Source organism: Ambystoma mexicanum, chromosome 6q (genome assembly GCF_040938575.1).
Source record: "Ambystoma mexicanum isolate Mex_15411 chromosome 6q, UKY_AmexF1_1, whole genome shotgun sequence".
Classification (NCBI taxonomy): domain Eukaryota; kingdom Metazoa; phylum Chordata; class Amphibia; order Caudata; family Ambystomatidae; genus Ambystoma; species Ambystoma mexicanum.
The window spans coordinates 54778101-54803133 of NC_090937.1; the positions used below are offsets into that span (position 1 = coordinate 54778101).

At 46.6% G+C, this 25033-nt stretch overlaps 1 protein-coding gene across 3 annotated transcripts in view; it reads left to right on the forward strand.

Moving 5' to 3' along the window:
* Positions 1–24088, forward strand: part of MELK (maternal embryonic leucine zipper kinase) — a 711420-nt gene extending 687332 nt beyond the window's left edge. For all 3 annotated transcript variants that reach the window (XM_069630471.1, XM_069630473.1, XM_069630472.1), the window contains exon 18: positions 23636–24088. In XM_069630471.1, the coding sequence (XP_069486572.1) occupies positions 23636–23813 (178 nt within the window). In that variant the 3' untranslated portion in view covers positions 23814–24088. The remainder of the gene's footprint in view (positions 1–23635) is intronic.
* The last annotated feature ends 945 nt before the right edge of the window (positions 24089–25033 follow it).

Below are 25033 nucleotides of genomic sequence, written 5' to 3' on the forward strand. Positions count from 1 at the left end.
CCAAAGCAAGCTATACATTCATCCACCAAAAGCTTCATCAACTCCACCAAGACTGGGCCTATTCAAGCGTAACGTGAAATCGTGTACTGAGAATTTACCGACCCAAAAAATTGGACAACTTCCTTTTTCGAAACCTGGAGCCAAACGGCGGCGCATAAATTCTGACTGCTCATCCGCCGCTTCAGTGAAATCCTCCTCGTCTGATTTATGACACTTATCAACCTATTCCATCTCAGGCGATGATGAAACGTCTCAAATTTGTGGCGAGGTAGACTTGCCCTCGCCACGGTCTCCCCGTCACACTTCACTTCCTGCAAAGAGTGCCATGCCCAAGCGGTGAGGGGCAGTCAAACCTTCAAGGCTGAGTGCGGCAGAAGAAGGGTCAGTCAAACCTGCCCTGGAGGGTTTGAACCTAAATCCAAAACTAATCTTAAACCAACGTAAACAGCTGACAACTTCCAAACAAAGGGGTCCTGAAAGTAGATCCCAGCAAGCTCCAAAATGTAACTATAAATTAAGATTACAAAATATTCTTGGCGATGACAACGAGCTAAATTTGAACCGCACAAATGTTCTAAGGCTGTTTAAACACATTCCACCTCTGCGGTCGATTGACACTGATGACATCAAAATTGTTGACTATGTCACAGAGCAATGCTCTGATTCCGTTCTGCTGCACATCAACTCAATTGGGGTCCGCAATACTTTAATGAAAGCTGCAGATGACCTCCTGATGTTTGGTTTCGACATTTCAACTGAACCAGAGACCGCAATTACAAATAACTTCTCCAAGAGGCCTGACGAACAATTACTTGCTAAAAAAGTTGAAGACGTCGCAAATTTTCGAAAGCTCTTGAGCTCAGTTGGCACTCTGGGTCGCACAGAGCACTATGTGAGCCGATCGAGAGTACATGCCCCAGTCTAGCCATGATTGACGTTCGTGGAGGTCCCTTATACCATTCTCTCTTGGAACACTCGTGGGTTCAGTCATTTATTCAATGATTTTGAAGTTCCACTTGGAAATGTGTTGGCCATCTGTCTACAAGAGACATGGCTGTCTGAGGCTCCCATGAGAGATGGCTTTACTATATTAGTCAATCCAGCCATTAAAAATGCTCAAGGCCGTCCAAGCGCAGGACTTATAGCTATGGTCCGCTTGTCACAAAATTGGTCAACACCAGAAGCATTTAATCCAAATCCATTTGTACAAGGAACAATAATGCACTCAATGTGCAATAACGTTGAATCAAAAAACATCGCTTCTAATCATCAACTGTTATTGGAATTCGGCAAACATAAGCACGAAGGAATTCATGGACGCCGTATGCTCTTTGATGGATAAAGCAACCTTAAAGTACAGTAATTTAACAATCCTATGCTGCAGAGATCTAAATTGCACCTGGTTTAAATATGTTCCAAACGATCAAATCTATAATCTGATTTCCAAAGAAAAGATTGGAGAAAGAGCTCAAAAATGGTCTAAGGCAATGAAAATACGCAACTGTGTAATGCTAAACGGTGCGGTTAAAGGTGATAACCTGCACAACCAACTTGGCATAGAGAGCCCTTGCACAGCATCATCGATTATATTTGGATCTCGATCATTCGAATCAAAGATCAACACACTGCATGTCCAACAAATGTCCAATAGTGACCACAGGTTATTAAACCTTGAATATGTGCTGGCCACATCAACTTCCACACTTTTATACATCTTACCAGTTGAAACAAACATGGGTGGAAATCGGTTGCGGATCAGTCTTAATCAGATTGGCTGCCTAACTGACAAACTTCTGAGCTTGCCCCTCGGGGTGGATTATACCCCCCTTCTATCGATGTATATAACAGACAATAATGGTTCGAAAACACAACAAAAAAGTCAAAGATTTGTTCTGCAAGCTCATGCACGAGAAAAAAAAAGAACAAAGAAGGGACTTGGGACGATTAAAAAAAAAAAAAAAACCTCAAAACAAATTACTAGTGGAAGTGAGGGAAAGGCGTGCATTGTATAGAAATTGGGCAACCTCCAATCGCATTATAATGGAGCAAGATTGGGCTGAATTAATGATGAAATTCATGCTAACTAAAAACACACGCGACATATGGCAAATCTTGAATATGGGCCACGCAAATAGCTTGAATTCAACACAGAACATCATTTCAGCCGATATCTGGCGTGAGCATTTCACTAAAGTCTTCAACAGCCAGAACCATGAAATGGAATTAGAGCTCAGGTGCAAAGGCGAGCCATGGAACACAGATATGTCGCTTGAGGACATAATTCGCGCAATCAAACTGTTAAAGAACTCACGCGCAGCCGGTCCTGACCTGATTAGTAATGTAATGCTAAAAAGAAAAAACACGCTGTTTTGGGCTCCATTCATTGAATGCCTGTTTCAGAAAATGACCAAACACAAATCACTGCCTGAATCATGGCTAACTGCAATTGTGGTTCCGATCCACAAGAAGGGGCGTTGGGATTCTCCCGAAAATTATCATCCGATCGCCCTACTTGACTCTATTGGCAACATTTTTGGATCAAACTTGAGATCGAAGTTGGCAACTTGGGCCTATGAGGCCGGTATCCTAGATGACCTCCAAACTGGATTCTCAAAGGGCGTTGACGTAAACCTTTCAATATTAACCATCTTGAAATTGGAAGCCCAGAAAGCAAACACCAAGGTACATCTGGCCTTCATTGACATGAAGCAAGCCTTTGATCGCATAAATCGTAATCTGCTTTGGTTAAAATTACAAAAATGGAAGTGTCCAGCTGGTATACTCAATCCAATAATGGCTCTTTACTCCAATACCTCGATTCGAGTGCGTCTTAACAAGACTGGAGAATTATCTGATAAAATCATAACAACAAGAGGGGTAAAGCAAGGGTGTCCCTTGGCAGCTAATCTGTTCAAATTATTTCTAGCGGATTTACCGCCCTATTTAGATCAAGCCCACTGCTTTCCTCCTAAAATAAACCATACCGCTATAAGACACATAGCCTTCGCTGACGATCTGGTTTTGATGGATCGAACTCAAGTTGGTTTGCAGCGACTTCTTCGTTGTCATTACGACTATCTATCGATCAATGAGCTACAAATAAACTCTGAAAAAAACAAAAATCGTGTCAATTGGCCATGTGAGAAGTAGGAAAGACAAAGCCTTCAGATGGGCGGTTGGTGGCCAGCTCTTGTCATCAGTGAACTCAATACGTTACCTAGGAGTTCAGTTTAACAACTCGCTCTATGAAAACCCATGGGTGGAAGACCTGAAAGTAAAATGTTTAAGATTGGCTCTTGAAGCAGCCAAAATAAATAAGTTTTGGCAAATTTTCGCTAACTCCAATCATAATGTTCTATCTGCAAAAGCTAGTACCGATATTGACCTTTGGCGCAAAAGCAAGCTGGCACATCAAAGAGCAAACCTGGAATCAGCTAGAGGGTTGCTTCTGGCGACGTGCACTAAACCTTCCCAAGTGTGTCTGTCATTACCTTACGACATGAATTGTACTTGAATTCTCTTTATAGCCACATGATTTGGAAATCCATTGCATTGATGCGAAAGATGACAGAAAACAGCAAACCAGCGGCATATTGTATTTTTTCAAGTGAGCACGAATCCTCTTGTGACTGCCTATTAGATCTATGGCGATCAAGAGCGCAACAATGGGTTAATGCTGCGGAAATTGGTCATTATGATCTGTTTATTCGGCCACAACATGCGAAAAGAAAATTTGACGCCTGGGCATGGATGATTAACTTGGAAGCACACGATCAGTTGGCTTCAACAAAATGGCTGAGTCCGGATCACAAAAAATTAAACGCACAATCACCCTACCTGCTGCGATGTTACTCGCGATATTATCGCGAGCTATTCCTGAGATTTCGTCTAAACATCATGAAAACAATGGAAATCTTATGGCAAAGAAAAGATGCTTTATCTAAGGACAATTTATCCCGTTTTTGTCTAGTGCATATCGAAACTTTAAAACATCTAATTCTCGAATGCCAAGCTAACTGCGACCTACGTTCAAAGCACCTCGGCCAATTTGCACCTCTTGATGGAGACATGGAAGCCTGGTGGCGATTAATTTCCAGTGGCAACAAAGTTAAACACGTGTGTGTCATTGTAAATTAAACGTGCTGCTGCAATCTCCCTGCTAACCTGTGCTACCAAAATGGGTGTGGCTCATTTGGGTTGGCTGTGTGGACTCACCATTGATTGACCTCGGAATGCTGAGATCCTGGTCACCCAGGCGCTGACTGGAATTGACACATGATTGATAGTATACTCGGGTTAATCTTGTCCGTCTGTGTCAGTTTCTTTTTTTTCTTTTCTTTCTCTAATTGCCCTTTCAGCCGGCCATAATTCACTGACAGATGAACATAGACACTTCCCTGTGTTAAGGAATTATTCCCTCTAAATAAAAAAAGCCAGACTGCTGGTCATGGAGACCACCAACAGATTAATTGTGGCGAGTAAGCTGGGAGATGGCCAGCTTTTACAGTAGTTTGTCCAGGAAAGAGTGATGTAGATGTGGCTATATTTTGCCGGACAGGAAGGATCGGCAGAAGGCTTTTTTAAGGAGGAGGAACACAAGGGAGCTCTTGAGGGGGACAGGGCAAAGGCCAAATCTGTGAAAGAGTGATTGCAGAATTCGTCAAGGGTGTCAATGTGGTTTTTGGTGCTTCTGGAGGAGCAGGGAAACACCTGTTTGGATTACCCTTTCATAGATCAAGCTAGTCTAGAAACATTGTTGGGTGTCCTCTTTTACTGGTGAAGTGAGAAGTCTGAGCCAAACAGAGGACATGGGAGGGAAAAGGAGAGGTGGAGACTTCAGAAGGATTGGCCAGCTCTTGCAGATTGAGTTTGGCCGTGTTGGAGGCCGCAGAGGACCTTGGATGTGAACTCTCCTCTTGGACAGGACAGAGTCAGTCTGTATTGCCTTTGGAGCAGGCAGCAGGCCTTTTGTCAGAGGATGTTTCCAAAGCCCTCCACTTCCTCTAGGCCACCCTGCACTTGTGTTTCAGGGCGGCGAGGTCGAAGTCGTACCAAGAGTTGCACTTGGAGGTAGGCTTCAGGTGGATTCTCATGACTGGGGGCAAGCATGTCCAGAGTGTTGGAGATAGAGATGCAGGTTAGCAAGGGCAGTGTCAGTCTGCTGCAGGAGTAGGAGGAGCAGAGAAAATGGAGGCAAAGGCATCACAGACACAAGCTTCATAGGCCGAGTGACCAAGAAGATAGGGGGAAGTGCTGGGGTGGGCTTTGCCTGAGGGACACAGTTTCAGGTGAGAAGAAAGTAGAAAGTGTTCAGTCCGAGAGGAGTGGTGAGAGGGTTAGAGAAGGGATGTCTGAGGAGATGAGAACATCCAAGGTGTGTCTGGCAGAATGTGTTGGACCAGAGGGAAGAATGGAGAGAGTGTCGTAGAGGTTGCGGAGGAGCCCACAGGAGGGATTAGAAGCATCTAGGTGGATGTTGAGGTCTCCAAGGAGAAGTTGAGGTAGAGGCAAGGAGTGTACTCTTATTAGCCCTCCCGACTTAGTCCGTATAACCCGGCCTCCTTTCCCTGCCTAATGAGTTTGTCTTTACGAGTTAAAGCGTAGGGTCTGGGAAAGGAGTGTGGTGCCCATATCCCCTAGCGAGCACCAAAAAAGTATTAATATTTTAAGTGGTATCTGTCTGAGAACCGTGGCAGTCTCTGGAAAGGGTTTCTGCGACAGTGTGGTTCCAAGGCTCCAAAACGTCTCCTTGTAGCCTCAGCTAATTGTACTGCAAAAAGCAAGGACACTTTTGCCTGTAGCTCTCGCGAATAAGTGAGAGCTTCAGACTTAAGGAAAAGAACTTGGCTTGTATCCGCCTTGAATTTTCTTTAATTCTGGAGCTGACACCCTCCACACATCCCTTTTTAAGAGTTGCAGGGTTCATCACTCTTTCAGCGCAGTTGACAGGGTGATGATCGCTGCAAAAGGATTCGCGGCCAAGTCTGTCGCAATTAAGGAACCAAAGGAGAGGTAGTAAGTGGAACTTCCCTAAGCCATCGCCACCTGTTAGGCCACGCACCCTTTAAGAGGCCCCCCTGCATGCGACTTAAAGCGATGACTGACGATTCTGGACGACTGAGCAACGGACCATTGCTATTCATAATTGGTGGTTCCCAGTCACTGCTTTAAAAATAAAATTAAATTTCTTTATTGGCATCTCTTAAGGTTACAACAACAGCATGCCTGAGCAGGCATGCTATAACATTAAGTATTGCAGATGAAATTAACAGAACAATAACATAAACCAACAATTACGATCTCCGAGTGATTCGTGATGTAGTCCGGTATGAGTGAGACCAGGGTAGGGGCGAGGTCCGCAGGGTAAGGGCAAGGAGTGGAGGGAGGGAGGGAGGGAGGGAAGGGGAGAAATCCGGGTTCGGGGAATAACCTGTTCCCAGTTCATCTGCAGTTTTAAGTTCCATTAACGGTGGGTTGATCGGGGGGTTTGTCGTCAAAGGGACGAAACGTACTCCACGTCAGTGTTTTCCAGGTGTCCAGCACCATACTTGCATCCTCAGGTGATCTAAAGACACTATCCTCCCAAGCTTTGGTTTCAGCTTCAACCCAGCGCTCCAACCCTCCGTACCATGAGTTATATTGTGGGCCACCAGGTTGTTTCCATGACATTGCGATGGTTCTTTTAGTTAGCACACATGCGATGTCCATGAGTTTTACAATGTGCTTAATTTTAGCTAGTCTGGTAAATTCCTAATAGGCCTTCACTAGGGGATCAGTCGTATCGGGAAATGCCTGCCTTCCTACACATTTGTTCCACCTCGGCCCAAAAAACACCAAACTTTGGTGCATTCCCAGAACATATGTACAAGATCTGCCTTGTCGGCTTTACACCAGGTGCAGGTAGGGTGAGCTTGTTTGTTGAACTTTGCCATTCTATCTGGAGTCAGGTATGTGCGATATAATTCGTTCAGTTGGATTAATCTAAACCTGGTGTTCCTGGATACTTCTTTTGGGAACGCTAGTGCCTTATCCCACTCTGTCGGTCAACTCCAGCCTCATCTTTCTCCCATTTGGATCTCAGTTCAGAGCTATGGGGGTTAGGGTTGTCCCTTAGGTGACCGTATATTTGGTATACCGGTTTCCAGCCCTCCCTGCGGTTGTATAGTAATGTCACAAAGGGGTCTGCTTCTGGTTCTTCAGGCCATACATCCCACTTCACCCGCGCCACCCTCTAAATCCTCTGGTACCATAGGAATTGACCACTAGGTACACCATCTTCGGACTATAGTGGTGTGAATTCGTGAAAGGTGCCATCCATATGTAAATTCCCCCCATGTGTAAAGCCCTTTTCTTTCCCAGAATCTGATAGTCGTTAGGTCAACTCTGGTTTTGCATAGGTCCGAGATCATCAGCATTTCAGGGGAGTATGCATGTTCCAGGTGCAAGAGTGTCTTGGTCCTGTCCCATATTTTCCTCCCAAGGGTAGCTAATGAAGGTGCTCCGCTCAAGAGGTGTCAGGGCTGTGAAAAGAGAAACAAAATATTGAAGCTGACTACCCCAAAAGGAAATACACCAAACACAGGTTTCAAAGGAACATACAAAGTACTTTTATTCTCTATCGAATGCAATTACAAAACAGTGCAAAGTCAAATAGCGATCTGCCCTCAGTACAACACAACGAACTCCAGCATGGTTGTGTGTTCAGTGAGAGACTGTACATTAGAATGCATTCGCTTTTTATACATTTTGTGAGTGCTATGGCCAACCCCTCTGCGGGTTAATATTCTACTTTATACATCACCAATTCTAGGGTTCGTTGCCGAGTCTCAAATAACCACATCTAACTGGTTTGTTCTTTATTACATGTAACAATAAGCATATGCATTACCTGTGTATTCTAAGTTTTGTAATGCAGGTCTTCTTAAACATTAATACAATATAGTAAAACAGATGTTCTTTGTCTAATGTGTAAATACATTATCATAATATATACTCGTGGATTGGTTTCATTGCGCGAGTAATCCTTTTACACATAGGTCAATGTAGGACGAGGTCTTAGTTCATGACCAACAAGTAGCCTGCAGGCAGATTACACATTAGCGATGTACAGAGGTCAAGATGGCCATGTTGTATTTTGCAATGACATCGTCCACCATTTTAGCTCACAGGGTGACTTTTCCACATAAATCCTAAAATGGCGGTTTGACCTAAAATGGCGGCCTACATGGATTAAAGGTCAGGACCTTGCAACACAGATCTCGCAAGTGACTTTCGAGCAGCTTGTCGTAGGCCAATAATAATACATTTATTACAATAGGAGGCACGATATACTTTTTATTCCGACAAACCCTCCTTTTGGCCTATGCCAAGCGCTAAAAAACTATTTTGGGTCTCCTTACGAATAACTCCATGTATCAGTATCCATGTACCCTGAATCACTATCTGAAATCTCTATTGCCATTAGGTCTTTTACCAATATATCTTAACACATATTCTTTGGAAGTTTTATCCGAGGCATACACCTCATTTCCTATCGAATTTATCGCTTGTGCACAACATCCCCCTAGCATCGAACACATACCAGGCAGACACTGAATACAGCAACAGAGGAACAACAGAACTCCTAAAATAGTTAATAAAACCGAAAGTACCTTGCAACCCCAAGATCGCAAGAAGTCCCAGAACCAAGCGGTTAGATCCCAGTTTCCCTCGGGAACATGCACTTCAGAACCAAGGACGTGCAGATTTTGTATTGCCTTAAAGATAGTTGGGGAGGAATCTGGTACGAAAACACAGCAAGCGGACCCCACTAATTTGCATACTCCACCACGCTCCGCTAGAATGACATCTAATGCGATTCCATTTTGGAGTGCTACTAATCTTATTGCTTTCTGCTCTAATGTCATATTATAGAGTATATCTGTGGTCCGGTTGATGGTTCTCTCCAGTACTCTCGCTAGTCTCCTGATATCTTCTGAATTCGCTATCTGGCCCCAAAATGGCACAACTGATTTTGCTATGTCTCCTAATACTTGTGCCGGGGTATCGCCATTCTCATCCCGCCGTGGAAGAGCCTTCGAAACTTCTCGCTATGAACACCCCAGGTAACAGGATCCCTAAATAACAGGTTCCCTGCCAATCCCTGGGCAACCATGGAAACGCTATATTACCGCAAACAAAATACAGGTTCGCCTACATACAAAGGTCTGTCTTCCCCAGTCAAATTTGCAACGTTGGCACAACCTTTAAAATTTCCCATTGACCGCGTGCCATTCCTCTGTATGCAGAAAGAAACTGAATCGGGGCTATGGTTAACAGTGTAAGAAGGAGGCATGGCATCCTTATTGCCTATCCGAGCCATTTTAAAGGAAATTAAAGATCGGAAAGGACGAGACAGTCTATCAGAAGGCCTAATAGAAGCAACATTCGGTCTACACCTATTTGCAAAAAGAGAGCATCCCAGGGGAGTCAAAACACGTTTCTCAAAACTATTCAAATTGGTGCCATCAAAGTTCCCTGAGACGCTATCATTCCATCGGCCAAAGAACAGTGCTCTAAGAGAAGCATAGGAAGCAGTTGTAACGGTAAAGGATGAATATACCAACCTCTAACCCCTTATCCCAGTGTTGTGGTAAATGTGAACAGACCCAACAATTGGATCTATTAAAAATGGCATGCGTAGAGTTCATTATAAGTAAAAGAGTATTATTATACTTTTGTCTGTGCTGGGAATCTCTAGGGGACAAAGTATGCGAATGCACGAAAGGTGTATGAACAGTGGGTACATTTACAGTCGGTAGCGAAAACTCTAAAGGATAAGCTTCTTCTAACTACCAAAGGCCTACAACAGAGCCTATTATAAAACCAAATATTACAAAAATACAGCAGTACGTTTTCGGGGCCCAGGCATTTGGTCCATTGTCCCGGTTGGTCACCCTTATTTACAAGTCCAATACGAGCGGCGGCGGTAGCAGGCATTGTAGTCTTCAAAACGGAAACCCCAATGTTCGTTGCTGGCGCCCCCCCCCCCCCGGTCGCGTGATTTGTGTCCTTCCAAAACCCTAGCCAACGGAATCCCCTTTCTCAAATTTGGGCAAAAGTAAGCCCTCGATTCTTTTCCTTCCTTGAAAGCACAGTCGAACCGTGCCGTATGTCTATTTTCTCGGACGCAAGTAATATCTGGTTTTTCCTGGTACTGATTGATCCGGAAGCAATGTGTCGTCGCTTCCCGTTGGAAGCAACGTATCCGGGACAAACGAAGGGGCTGCGTTTGAAACAGCCGTTCCCAGGTGCAAAATCGGTGGAGAGTGTGGAAACAAAATGGCAGCTTCCCCGAGCCTCTCGGGCTTAGGGATATTCTCCAACACACTCTCGGTGCTGTTTACTGCTCTAGGATCATTGGTTGCAGTATCAGCAAGGGGTTCTGCTTCTTCTGTAACGTGTGGCACAGGGTGAGGAAGTTTCTTGATTTGTGACGCGTGGATCCAATTCTTTCGGCCAGGTACCCGCACCACTGTTTGGGTGACCAACAAGACCTGGAACGGCCCACGCCAGCGAGGCAGGAACTGCGCTCAAATGACTTAGTGAGCACCCAGCTTCCAGGTCGTATGCGTGGCCAGACCTTCGTACCGCACAGGTAAGGCCTCTCCTACCTGGTGGTAAATCAAATACAGGTTTTTAGTCAATTGGCTACAATAATCTGAAAGTAATACATTTTCAATATCTCTTAACTTTCGAAATGTTGGCAAATTCCAGATATTGGCAGGTCTCCCCATTACCACCTCAAATGGAGAGAGCCCAGTCTTAGTTTGAGGGGTTGTACGCATGGCTAGTAACACGATCGGTAAGGCGTCCGGCCAGTTTAGTTTGGTGCCCGCACACGTCTCAGCGAGTTTGTTCTTGATACCGTTGTGTTTTTCTACTAGTCCGGCGCTCTGAGGATGTCTGGCCGAATGGAACCGTTTGTCAATTTGTAACACAGTACATATCTGTCGGATTACAGGGGCGACAAAATGTGGACCATTGTCCGACCAGATAACTCTCGGCAAACCAAACCAGGGAAAAAACTCCTTTAACATAGTTTTTGCAGTGGTCATAGCTGTGGCATCTTTAACAGGGAAATCCTCAACCCACTTACTAAAGGCACAAATGACTACCAATACATATTTTAAATTATTGCATCGCTCCATTTCAATGAAATCAAAGTGAATTACTTCAAATGGGACAGAGGGTGGCCCAGAACTTCCCCTCGGGGATGCTGTCTCCTTTCCCACATTATGTTGTAGGCAAATCATACAATTCTGGACATAGTGCTGAGCAATTTTGAAATTTTGTCGTTAAACACACTCTAACATTTTTGTCATCTGTTGAGCACACACATGCGTAGGACCGTGTGCCAGTACAACCATCATAAGCACGTACGCATCATAAGCACGTACGCATCGGGGAGTAACCATTTCCCATCCACCGTGTCCACCCAACACCCATCGTCAAGTTTTCCCAAGCCCTCAGCCCACCTCTTGGTTTCTTCTACTGTGGCATCGGCTTGGATATCCCGTACAGACCCCACATCCTCATCCATCACATTAGCATTTTCAGTCTCCCTAGAAACATATATCTCCTTAAAGAGATCAGTAGCAGTTTGTCTAGCTATTTGATCAGCGAAAGCATTCCCTTTGCCAATGTTATCTACAATCTTGCGATGTGCTGCACATTTTACAACTGCTAACTAAGTAGGGAGCGCAAGTGCTGAGAGAAGTTGTACTATTAGGGTGCCATGTTGGATCTTGGTGCCATGTGAGGTTAGGAATCCTCTTTCTGACAAGTCTCCCAAAGTTGTGAACCACCCCAAAGGCATACTAACTATCAGTATATATATTCACTGCAAGCCCTTCGGAAAGTTCACAAGCTCGGGTTAAGGCTATAATCTCTGCGGCCTGCGCAGAATTATGCGTATTTCTTAGTTTCCACAACCGTTCTCAAGGTAGTGATTGCATAAGCGGCTGTGGATGTACCATCCGGAAGTTTAAAACCGGAGCCGTCACGAAACAACTCTCCTTGCGGATTATCCAAAGGGGTATCTTTCAAATCAATCCTGCCCTTTGTTTCTTGCTCGGTCATATACAAACAATCATGTGAGTCTTCATCGCCGCAAGTAGTATCTTGCGGGAAAGGTAGTTCAGCCGGATTGAGAACACAACACCTCTTAATTTGAATGTGAGGGGCAAACAAGATCAATTCGTATCTCGTCAACCGTGCGGAAGTGAGGTGTTGCGTTTGAGTTTGGTTCAATAGAACATCTACAGAGTGAGGCACCATCAGGGTCAAATCATGGCCATTCCCTCACTCTGGTTTACAGACGCAGCAGCGACAGCATGTAAACATCTTGGCAAAGCTCATGCTACAGGCTCAAGGGCGGAGGAATAGTAACCGCACAGCCTATTTTTCCCCTCCATGCTCCTGCGTTAATACAGCCAAAGCACATCCATCACGTTCATGCACAAACAATACAAAGACCTTTTCATAGTTTGGTGTGCCCAAAACTGGTGCAGAGCATAGTGCAGTCTTAAGCAAGTCAAACGATTGCTGGTGTTCTGAAGTCCATGGCAACGGCGAAGAAATGCCCTTCTTCGTCAAGGCCAACATCAGTTTTATCACTAGTGAAAAATTTGGGATCCACAACCTACAGTAAGAAGCCATACCTATCAAGGCCCTAACTTCCTTCTGCGTATTTGGGACAGACATGCAAGAAATGTGTTTTATTCTTTCAGGTGTCAATCTTCTTCCCTCCTTTGACGGGAGATAGCCTAAATAGGCGACCTCCTGGCAACAATATTGAAATTTCTTAAGCGAAGCTTTGTGGCCATGCTTAGCTAGATGAATTAGTAACACGGTGCCCTCCTTACAGGCACTCGAAGTCTGCAGCCAGAAGCAAATCGTCAACGTCCTGAAGCAAAGTACAAGTAGAGGGCAATTCAGGGGTATCAAGTTGCTCTTTCAAATCCCTACTATAAATACTAGGACTCTGTGTACCCTTAAGGTGCACGAGTAAATGTAAACGAGCGTCCCCCTAAGTTGAACGCGAACAAATATCTACTATCCTTGTGTATAGGAATACTAAACACATTCTTTAGGTCCACAACACTAAAGTAAGTAGCTGTAGCTGGAATCATGGTTAGGATTGTCGTCACATCAGGCACAATTGGAAACTGCTGTGCCACAATTTTATTAATGGCACGTAAATCAATTCTAAAACGAAATGGAATTACATTATCGCCTTTCTTGTACACTGGTAAAATCGGACTATTACACAAACTTCCTGAGATTTCTTCAATCACACCACTGTGCACAAAATCGGAAACAATACATTTCAAAGCTTGCTCGCCCTCAACTGAAATCTTATACTGAGGAATGCGTGGCAGCTCAATTCCATGTTTCAAAACTATCTTAACAGGCTCAATCTGCAAAACACCGACATTGTCGTCAACAGCCCATAAGATCTCTGGTACATCAATGAATTCTGGAGGCAAAGGTCTAGTCAGAAATTGCGAGGCGGAAGATTGCTGCGGTGAAATTGTCAAGCGTACTCCAACAGAAGAACAATAAATCACTGCATTTAATTCTTTTAACAAGTTCAATCCCAGCAAGTTTTCCCCGCAATCCGAGGTCAATAGAAAAGGACACTGGTCCGTAAAAGGACCCAAAGAAATAGGTACTGGTATAGAGACCGGACAAATAACTGGAGTAACGGAAAACCCTACAGAAACATTGGTTTGCCCTGACAGTGGTACATTTGGAATCCGTGAATGATAAATGGAACATCAAAAACTGATGTTTCCTATTTCCCACTATCATTTCAACGTAGGGACCTTTCTGATTGACGGGTATAGGTGTAGGTTCCAAACCCTGCTTCAGGCAATCATAACGAAACCAAATATTGTCAATAGGAAGCTCTTCAGATAAATATGCAGCGGAAGGATGATCGAATATGTTCCTAGTATCCACACTCTGATTGCCCTGTGAAAAAGGCTGTTGAGGGTCCTGTGTAAACTGACCTCTACCAAGGCCCCCTATACCTGGGCGACCTCTAGATCGCCTACCCATATTATTATTCAACCTCTGTTGAAGGGCGGGGCATTGTGCTCGCCAATGACCTTCTAGTCGACAATAAGCACATTGATTAATATTCACAGGACCCAAGGGCACATTCCCCTGTGGGACATAATGACCTCTAACCTGAGAGTTACCCCCTCTGGGGCCTCTAACAATTTGCTGCAATAGCACCTTTGTTTTTAAATCGCCTTTCTGTTTTTTAATCCTATCTTTTTCATTGACACAATTCTCATAATACTGAGCCATATGCAGTACTTCTGATTGAGATTTCGCCTGCCAAGAGGACATAATCTGTGACTGGATGTCGGGCAGCAATCCGCGTACAAATTTGTCCACAAATAACCTTTTCCCAGACTCTGTGCCTAAGTCTTGTCCACTGAAATCTGAAAATACCTGTTAGAACCGATTAAAGAACTCTGTAGCACTCTCAGACTTTCCTTGGACACAGGCAGTAAGCTTGGCCCATATAATTATTTTTTCCGGGAATTATGGTTTTTAATTTAGCAATGATTCTATCAGGCAAGGTTAATATCACCTGTTGTGGTCTTTCACCAGCTGACCTTTCCCCATCGAATCTAGTTAAATTTGCCCATGCATCTCCCAACCCGGGTACATCGTCAATAGTTCTAACTTGTCTCCACAAATCTACGGGCAGGAGTACTGGAAACAACAAATCAATGTCACCCAAGGTGAACACTGAGGATTGCAAAACGGATTCCATCTCTTTATAGAACCCTGTCGGATTTTTCCTAATATCAGGAATGGACTGTCTAATGGTGTTCACTTTCTGTCGTGAAAACGGGACATGAACAAACTGTGATGCATAATGTGCGGGAATGTCCACAGCGGCTATACCTCGTGCAGCATCGCCCGCAACCTCAACCTTCGGGACAAATGTCGGAGGAACCTCTCATAGGCAACTGAGATGTAGACGACTACGAACGCTCACTAAGCAACAGAGCCAATTCGAGTGCTAAAGCAGTCGAAGTGTCAAACGAAAAAGCTCTCTTATAAATATTCAATAATTCTGTGGGACAACTAATCTTCCTCTTTACACATTCATCTTGCAGGTACTCTACCATTACCTGTATCACTTTTCTCTGCATTTCCAACGTATATTGACTATATGTGTCATATACCTCAACTAGAGTTATCAATATGTCTGAAATCCATCTAATCGCATCTTTCTTACAAATTCGCATTTCCTCCGACATCGGTTTACGACACGGAAGGTACTGTTTCTGTACATACATACTTTCCTCTTCATCATCCTCATTCCGTATCCTTTCTAACTCCTTTCTATATTCAAATAACCTTTCGACATGCTCATTTACCTTCTCCACAGTATCTCTGGAAAGTGCTAAAGTATTTAGATCCCTTAACTCTTGCGGAACATCCGTATTATTTAATCTTCCCCACATTATACATAACTGAATCCCCAAACCTTCAATTAAAAACATTTTTTCTCAGGAAAATTATCCGTATTAGAAAGTGTGGAAAAAACACTAGCCTGATCAACCTTCTCCATACAATGTTTAGCCCATGCAATTAACTCACGTTTCTTCTCCGGTGGAACAGCACTGCGAGTGATAATCTTCGAGCCTGCACCATGATCGATTACAAGCGGCCCAAGACCACTTGGAAGAGAGGGATAGGCAAATTCGATGGAGGAGCTATAACTGGTGCGACAGGAAGAGGCGGAGGAGCAGGTGGAAGGACAACAGTCAAAGGAATAGGAACAGGTTGAGCAGGAAGGTACAGCAGCAGGAAGAGGGACATACGGAGGTGGCACAGAGGCACCAGGCCTTCGTTCGTTTAATATTTTCTCAAGAAACTCATCAGAATCATGAAGATCTTTGGAAGGATAGATTTTCTGGACACTAAGTGAGAAAGCCCTTTCCATATTTTTAGCCGACTCAGACTGTTTATCCTGATCATATAATAATGCTTTTTCGGCAAACGTCTTATGACGGCGCCCATGTTTTTCTCTAATCTTAAGCTGTTGTAATGCTTCTTTTTTCCAATTCTGTAAAACATCAAATGCTGCAGGTCTAGCCTTTCTTTAACAATACTGACTCCAAATATTCAATGCGAGGGATCTCGAAACTACAATTGATTGGCCACTGAAGTACGGAGGCATGTCTGGTTTGTCTGTGCCAAAGATCATTAAATACTATACTTCCAATGCCATGCTTACAGTACATAGTACATGCCGGCGACCCCTCCTGTGGTGCCGGATGGCTAAATTCCAAAGATGGTCTATCACTGCGGAATAATGCCCTAAAGCAGGTAGACAATTTCCCAGGCATATCTCAAATTCTTGGTGTTACCTGGTCAATAATTGTGTCTGCAGATACAATGCGCCAAAATTCAAATTGCCAGGGTTAAATTAAGAATCGGGTCACGACTCACCTGGCCAAACATAAGGAGGACCAATCGGTACTTCTAAGAATCTTACCTAACTAATCTTACCTCGTGTATGGTGATTTCAGCAAATCTGCCCGCCTCGATAAGTGGACCCTCGTCAAGATGCCGTCTCAGACCACAGGCTAGTCGTCCAGGGATCGGATCGTGCAGCGCTGCTGAGGTGTCGCCTCTCATCCAGGGGCCCCTTACTTTTGTACACCGTCCGATCCCGGTCCGATAGCAAGTGTCAACCTTCAACAATCCAGCATCAATCTTGAGGGTCTCTATTTGGGCGCCAACTGTGAAAAGAGAAACTAAATATCGAGGCTGAGTACCCCACAAGGAAATACACTAAACACAGGTTTCAAATGAACATACAAAGTACTTTTATTCGAGGGGATTGGGTCCTCCGACGTATTCCATATCTATGACAAGTAATGTCCACAGCTGTGCTGCTTTGGAAAATCTTTGGCGTCTGTGTCCTGCTTCGATGCGCCGTTCCCCGAGGACCTCCTCCGACGGCCGACGTCACCCGATGTGATAAGTAGGACGCACGACGCCCATAGCCTCAGTTCTGTTTTTTCCACGAACGTGTTCGCTTCGTGAATCTCGGTACGCCTCGACTCGTTGGAGTTTGCTGTTTTCAATTCTCAGTTCGTTGAACCTGTTCGGTTTTTTGTGAAGACCTGTTCGTGGCGATGTCTACTTCGTCTTCAACCCCGCGTCCGGGATTCAAGAAATGCGGGGACTGTGGGCCCAAGATGTCGGTCACGGACTTGCACGATGCCTGCCTCTGGTGCCTCGGGGAGGCCCACGATACGGACGACTGTCGACTGCCAGTCGCTCACGCCAAAGGCCTTGCGGGAACGCAAGAAGAAGCTGTCAGTAGGCTTGGTGTCTAAGCCCCGGAAGTCGAGGTCTGTGGGGCTTTCGACGGATGACTCGAGGGGCGACTCTCCGCATCGTCGGAGTCCAGTGGGTCTCCTTCCAGGAGTCGGTCTCGCCACTCCTCTGCCTCTTTGAGGCATTCCCCAGAAGCACCGGCATCGGTCGCCTTCCCCGTACTCTTCCAAGGACTCGACCCGTCAGCGGGTCGCTTATCCCTCCATGCAAGCGACACCCGAGGAATGGGCTTCCTTCGGGAAGCAGATGCTAGCGATTCTTGAATCGCAGGGCACCGGTCTGTCCGCGCCTCCGAGTGGGGTCGGTCGGCACCGGTCGAAAGACGCCACTCGTACGCCTTCGGGCTTGGGTGGTCGGCACGGCTCGCGGGAGAGGTCCCGCTCGGCAAGGGTAGCCGTTCTCGCCATGCCCGTTCCAGGTCCCGGTCCTCGACGCGCTCGAGACCGTGTGATCCTGTGCCGTCTTTGAAGAAGACGTCGACGCCTGTGGCGTCAAGGTCGTCGACTATTTCTCTCGAGGCTCTGCCTCTGAGGGGGTCGTCGGCGCCTAGGTCGTCGAGACACGCTCGAAGCTCCGGCACCTTATGTCTCGGGTCACAGAGTACTTGGGTTGGTCAGCTCCCCCAAGGGACTTCGTTCAGGGTGATCTCACTGACATCCTTGATCTCGGTCCCCCCACTGACCCGGTATTGCCGTTTCATATGGCTCTGCAGAGAAGGGTGACGGCGGCTTGGACTGCTCCGGAGAGTCTCCCAGCAGTGGGCAAGTCTTTGTCGCGAAAATACCATCCAGCCAGTAGCGACCCCTGCTACTTGTCCAGGCACCCCACTCCGGAGAGTTTGGTGATGCAGGCGGCTACCGCCCCGGCAATGCAGGCGTCGTATCCTACCATCCCTCCGGATAGGGACGACAAACGTTTTGACGGCTAGGCGAAGAAAGTTTTTTCTTCAGGGGGTATGGCGCTTCAGGCGGCCAACTCCATATGTGCCTTGTCTCGTTTCACACACACTCTGTGGAACTGTGTTGCATTAGCGGCTGAACATATTCCCGAAGGGGACGAACGTGATGGTTTCCTTGCTATGGTTCAGGATGGCAAGGATGCCATGTGTGAGGCCGTTCAGTCTGGTTTGGACATGGCAGATTGTGTCAGCCGGTCCATGGTGCCGAGCACCGTAATGCGCAGGTTTGCGTGGTTGTGGGAGTCTGGGTTCGCTCCTGATGTGCAGTCCCGGCTCCTCAACATGCCCTTTGACGGTGAACACCTTTTTGGCAGCAAGGCTGACGAGAGCCTTGAGAGGTTGCAGACCTCCAAAGCTGCAGCGAAGTCGTTGGCCGCTGCAGTTCGCCAACCTCTGCCTTTTCGTCCTACGGGACAGCAATGGAGGGGAGGTTCCTTTCGCTATTACTCGTCCTTCAGTAAAGCGAGGGGAGCTAGCAGTCAGAGGCCATCGTAAGAGTGCCAGAGGTGGAAACAAAGGTACTCGAGGTGTCAAGGCCGCTCGGGCTGTTGCCGCTTTGCCATCAGGCAACGCCGCAGCTGCTACCACTCAGTCATGAGGCCAGGTCCCATGGTTCGCCGGTTGGGGGAAGGCTGGCGCAGCATCTTGTAGAGTGGCAAGCCATTACTTCGGATGTGTGGGTTCTGGAGATCATAACCCACGGCTACTGTCTTCCTTTTCGGCAGAGGCCTCACGACAATCCACCAGGGAACCTCTCTTTGAAGAGTCCGAATCCGCTCCTTGCGCAGGAAATTCAAGCCCTCCTGGAGAAAGGCGCCATAGAACTGGTGCCTGTAGCGGAGAGGAACAAGGGATGGTATTCCCCTTAATTTTTGATTTCGAAGAAAGCCGCGGGATTGAGACCCATCATGGACTTGCGCGGTTTGAACAAACTCCTCAGGAAGGACAAGTTCAAGATGGTGACTCTTTCTCAAGTCCTCCAGGCCCTTCAACTTCAGGACTGGGTGGTGTCTCTCGACCTCAAGGATGCTTACTTCCATGTGCCGATTCATCCCAGGCACAAGAAGTACCTGAGGTTTGCGGTTGGCGACTCGCACTTTCAGTTTCGGGTCCTGCCGTTCGGATTGACCTCCGCCCCGAGGGTTTTCACCAAGCTCATGGTGGTGGCAGCGCATCTCAGCAAAGGGGGGATTCACGTCTACCCCTACCTGGACGATTGGTTGATCAGGGGGAGCTCTCCCGAGCAAGTCCTGGATCATCTGTCCGTCACCTGTCACTCCCTTCACAAGCTGGGCTTCTCCCTCAATTTAAAGAAGTCCCATTTGACACCGACGCAGCGGCTCGACACATCCCTGGGGCAGTGTTTTCCTCTCCAGGTGAGGGCTCTTCACATTCAGCAGATGGTGTACAAGTTTCAATTTGCCCAGGATCTCCCAGCGTCCGAGTTCTTGAGACTGCTCGGCCTCATGGCATTCTGCATTCTTCTGGTGCCAGAGGCTCGTCTGCGGATGAGATATTTGCAGTGGGCACTCAAGCTCCAGTGGTCTCAGTCCTCCGGCAGGCTGTCGGACCCTGTTCAGGTGCCGCCCTCGGTCGCCCAGGACCTTCTGTGGTGGGCCGTTGAAGGCAATTTGATGAAAGAGGCCCCATTTTGGCTGCCCTGGCCAGAGGTGACGATCTTGACGGACGCATCCCTCACGGGATGGGGAGCTCATGCCAACGAGTTGACAGTCAGCGGTCGTTGGTCTCCTTCGGAGTCCAGACTCCATATCAATCTGTTGGAGCTGAGGGCCGTCAGGCTAGCCCTGAAGGCTTTTCTGCCGACTGTGCGTGGAAAGAGTGTCCTGATTCTGACGGACAACACAGTGGCCATGCACTACCTCAACAAAAAGGGGGGCCAGGTCACTTCCGCTGTGCAGGGAGGCAATGCAGCTCGAGTTCTGGGCCATCCAGCAGGAAGTTTTGATCTCGGCTGTTCATCTGGCCGGAGACGACGACGAGACGGCGGACGCTCTGAGCAGGCAGAGCACGATCTCTCACGAGTGGGAGCTGGCTCAGGAGATTCTCCCGGAGATCTTCACCCTTTGGGGAACCCCTCAAGTGGAGGCCTTTTCTGCAGAGATCTGTGAGCCCTCTCTCCTGAGAATCCTTGAGTGAGTTTTCCAGCCCCAATTGCTTGCTGTAGCATGGTCTCCACAAATTCAGTCTGGTTTAATCCTTCCATGTCCTCCAGCATACCTATTATGCGTATATTGTTGCGGCAGGCTCGCCCCTTCGCATCTTCCGGTCGTGCCTCGAGTTGTGCCACTTTCATCTCCAATTCTTGGACTCTAGCTTTCAGATCTGAGGTGGTCTTGACAGTATCCTGTAGGCCTGCTTCCGCCGTGGTCACTCTCTCGGTCAGATTACGGGCGCCTTGAAGCATTAATTATATGTCCGATTTGACCGTGTCGTTTTTTGATGTTGATAAGCGATCCGAGCGCCGAGATGGCTTGTAGTACTGTGCGTCCTTAGGATTATCATCGATGGTGGTCGATTCTTGTTGTGTGGTGATATCATGCTGTTGTTGCTGCTTGGGTTTGGCCGCCGTGAACGAATCCATTATTGAAGACTTAGGTTTCTTCTTGTAGAGGGACATTGCTATTTGGAACCCTTAGGTCGTTTCGGTGGCGTCTGCCTGGTAAATTGCGGTCCCAATGTGCTTCGTGTGGGGTTGAGGCGTAGGCATTCGGTCTTGTAAGGGTGCTTGATCGCGCAGCTTTATGCCGGCTATGCCTGCGATTCGCCCAGGTGCTCGGTAGGAGTGTGAGCAGGCTGTTTGGGCACTTATGGGGTGATGATCTAAGGTCTCAGAATTGAGTCAAAGGGACAGTTCTGAGCGGTGGATTTAGTTGGTGGTGGTGTCCTAGGCGCACCTCAGTGATTAAATTGGCTTGGTGGCCACACGGCGGGGTGTGCCTGTATGTTAGTGGTAGCCCGGTTGGGTTGGGGTGCAACTCATTGCCTCAGCTCCCCTGACTTTGGCATCCGAATTTTGTCCTCGGCCCCGGAGTAGAGGCTAACTAGCCAACAAATCTGTCTTTTTCAGTGAGCAATGTTAAACCCGGGATAAGGACCTCGGGGTGTAACGGACGAGGCGTTACCTGCTTTGTCTTCTCCGGTTCACAGTACAGCCTCTATAGCATTGCCCTCAAATGATGCCACCCAGCGCAATCTGTAGTGCAGGATTGCTGCTTCTGAGTTGGTTGGGGTAGGTCAATGATCCTTCCCCGTGGTTGCGGGTGGAATAAGTAGTCTTGCGCACTCTATCTGGGTAGTAGATGAGTGAACAGTGTAGAAGCGTGTACACAACTTGCAGCTGGAAAGATAATCTGCCACAGTAACAGTACTTGAATATGGGCAAGATACTGCGACTATTCAATCCGCGGTGTCACTTGAGTTTCCCTATAAAACAGTATCGGATGAATAACCGAGACAAAGATATGGAGTGTAGTATCATGGTCGGGTGCTTCCACATGCACTTCTGGGTGCCTCTACGCGCAATAACGGTGATCGGCGGCACCGTTTATGCACAGAAAATGTACTTTCAGGCTTGTCCGCGCCTGCGGCCATGTTCCATGGCGTCCAATCAGTCCCGCCTGGCAGATGATTCCGTTGTGGCGGTGGGGGCTGCCGACATGCGCCGCAAGTTACATAGCTGTCTGTGGCTTGAGGTGACAGTGCGGGTGTGTGGGCCTTTGCTGTGTCCTTGGACCTCCCTCTCCGGCTCAGTGATTCTTGGCGCCTGCCGTTAACACACTATTCATGGTCACCTTTCTCTAGCTGCATTGGTCGTTGCAAGGGGCGCGGTGACCCAGATTCAGTTGTGACAAGTACCAGGATCTGGTCCTCGCACTGGTATGTCCCCACCAGTGTCGGCTGTTCCGTTGTGTGTTGGCTGTATGGCGTGTGCTGCCTGGCCCGCAGTCCACACTCCTCGTACCACTGCTCCTCCAGTTCGCAGTGTCTTCTGCTTAATATATGCTCCGGGTCCAGGCTCCCAACGAGGCTCCCAGCCCTTAGCTCTCACCGTCAGGTTCCGATCTAGCAGGGCTTGCCTCGTTCCAGTCTGTTTGGATTCGGTGTCCTCGTTCCAGTCTGTTCGGATTCGGGTCTTTGGCAATCCTCTCTCCGTGTTGGGCTGGACAGACTCTTCAGACTCGTGCTTCAGCCGCACCCCTTATCTCCACCAGGACCCCAGCTGCACTGCCCAGCGGTTTCCAGGCCCCTCGTGTGCTTCTGTCGGGTGTATGTTCGGGCACGACTTCTCCCCGCCTCCCTCCAGGTGCCGGCACGAAAACCTCCGCCTGACGATCACTTGTGTCGCAGTTTAACTTCCTAGGGGGCCGCCGGTCTCATGTAGGCTCTAGTTATTCAGCCCACACCAAGCGCAACACACCCCGGCTTTAGGCGAGCCCCTACTCTACTCCGCTTCTATGCCGCGGCACCGTCCGCCATCTTTGCTTCTTAGGGGCTCTCAAGCTACGTTCTCGAGGAGAAAAAAAAAATGTCAATAGGTGCATTCAAAATCGATTTTGCCGCACAGAAACAAATTTTTTCAGCGTACCAATAGTCAGCCACCAACAGTCTGCAGGATCTAATGTAGGATCAGGATGGGAGCTCCATGAGCTTCGCGCCCCCCCCACCCCCCCCATCCAGTCACTGCTTTATATGTACTTGCAGAATCGGAGCCTGTTCCAAGAATGTGGCCTGGTGGAAAATGTCAGTGGCACTTTGTAAACAATGCTTAACCCATCATTTTTGGACTGTTATGCATTCCTATGTAAATAAGACCAATTGCCTTTTAGTAATTAATGGATCTTATATTATTCCACGGTTGAACAGATCAGTTTCTTATTTCCTTTGTTTTGCTGGATCTAGTTTTGTTCAATCTTTTTAATTTGTATTTGTGATAAGGGTCTTCTATTAAATATTTAAATAAATGTGCCACATATGTATTGATTGCTCTGACTTTGCTTTGGGGCGAACATCTGTTTAATTCCTCTAACCCGACTCGAGTCTGAGTGTGTGCATTGGATCGTTAATGGTTGCTTAATAGTGTCACTCCTCATGAGTAGGTGCTGGTGGCCATCATAAACTGGGCCACTCTTCGATCGTGTTGTTTTCTCAACTGTTTGAAAGCAAGTTCAACATTCCCTCTATCTGGGATTATTCCCCGAATTAACACTGTATACCATTTTATCTTTTTGTACCCAGCTATAAACTGAAGTGCAAAACACAGTCCGATTTCGGCAAGATAACGCTGCAGTTTGAGCTGGAAGTGTGCCAACTGAGCAAACCGGAAGTCGTAGGAATAAGACGGCAGCGACTCAAAGGGGATGCGTGGGTGTATAAGAAGTTGGTGGAAGACATTCTGTCCAGTTGCAAAGTGTAATGCGGCCGCATCTGTTAGTAGCATCAGTAGTCACCATTTCCGGTTTTGTTCAGTGAACACTAGCATTTCTCAGTGGCCTGTTTACAGTTGGGCACAACCATGGACATTTTTTTTTATTTTCTGAAAAGAAATATGTGAATAATTGTATTATATCCATCAATGTTACGTGCTAGTTTTGTTTGTCAATTTTACATGTTAGTTCAATGTTGTACAAACGTAATTGTTTTTTATGTGGAACAAATAGTTTTGGGAAATAAAATTTAATTTTAAATATACTGCAAGTCTTTTTTATTTATTTAGTTGCAATTTTGTAAATATTACTTGAGAAGAATGTTTGCCTACATGTTTCGTTGAAAAAGTATAATCTTACATTTACATAATGATTTACCTGTCGATTCCCAAAGTATGATTTATAGAGGTTGTTGGTGAAGCTACAGCTGTTGTGGCTAACGTTGCTTTCAATATGTGGAATACAAAATAATTTATTAAATGAAATGGCCTTTTAAATCAACACAACGAATGGTTTCAACTATAAAACAAAAATCGATTCAGTGAAAAGTGCAAAGAAAAATCGCATTTATTTTTCTAGATTCTCAATGGATTACCATTGAATCACTACAGACCTGCTTGGAAGACTGACAATGGATTTAAAATGTCTCCCCTAAAACCCTCGCTCCCCCTTTAAGTATAGTTGATATTACTGTCATTTACATTGTTTTCACGGAGTCATGGATAGATCAACACTGAAAATTACACTCAAGACATAACTGTAGGTGTAGTTCATTCTTTTCCTTACCCTGGAACACAATTTAAGCTTATGTATGCCAAATTATTAATGCTGCTTTTGCTCCAAGTTCCTCTTTGCTGTGACTCATGAGAGCGGGCCCGTAGAGGGTACATCTCAGTTGTCAATATTTATGCAGTGGGGAGGGGCAGTGGGTGTTTGTCTGGTGGCGGTGAGAGGGTGGACTCAGGACTAGGGGTTAAAGATTCACTTCAGTGACTTGTGATTGCCTCCATCACCCAGTACCCCTTTTCCCCAGAGCTTAAGTTATGGGTGGACGGGTTTGATTTATCTACTGCTATTGTCTTGGAGAGCCTTCCATGCCATTGTTTTTAAATCTGCTTGGGTCACCACAGAAGAGGCACAGCTATGTGATTATCAGTAATGTGAGGAGTCCTGCCTTGAATGGCTAAGCCGTGCCGACTTGAGCACTACA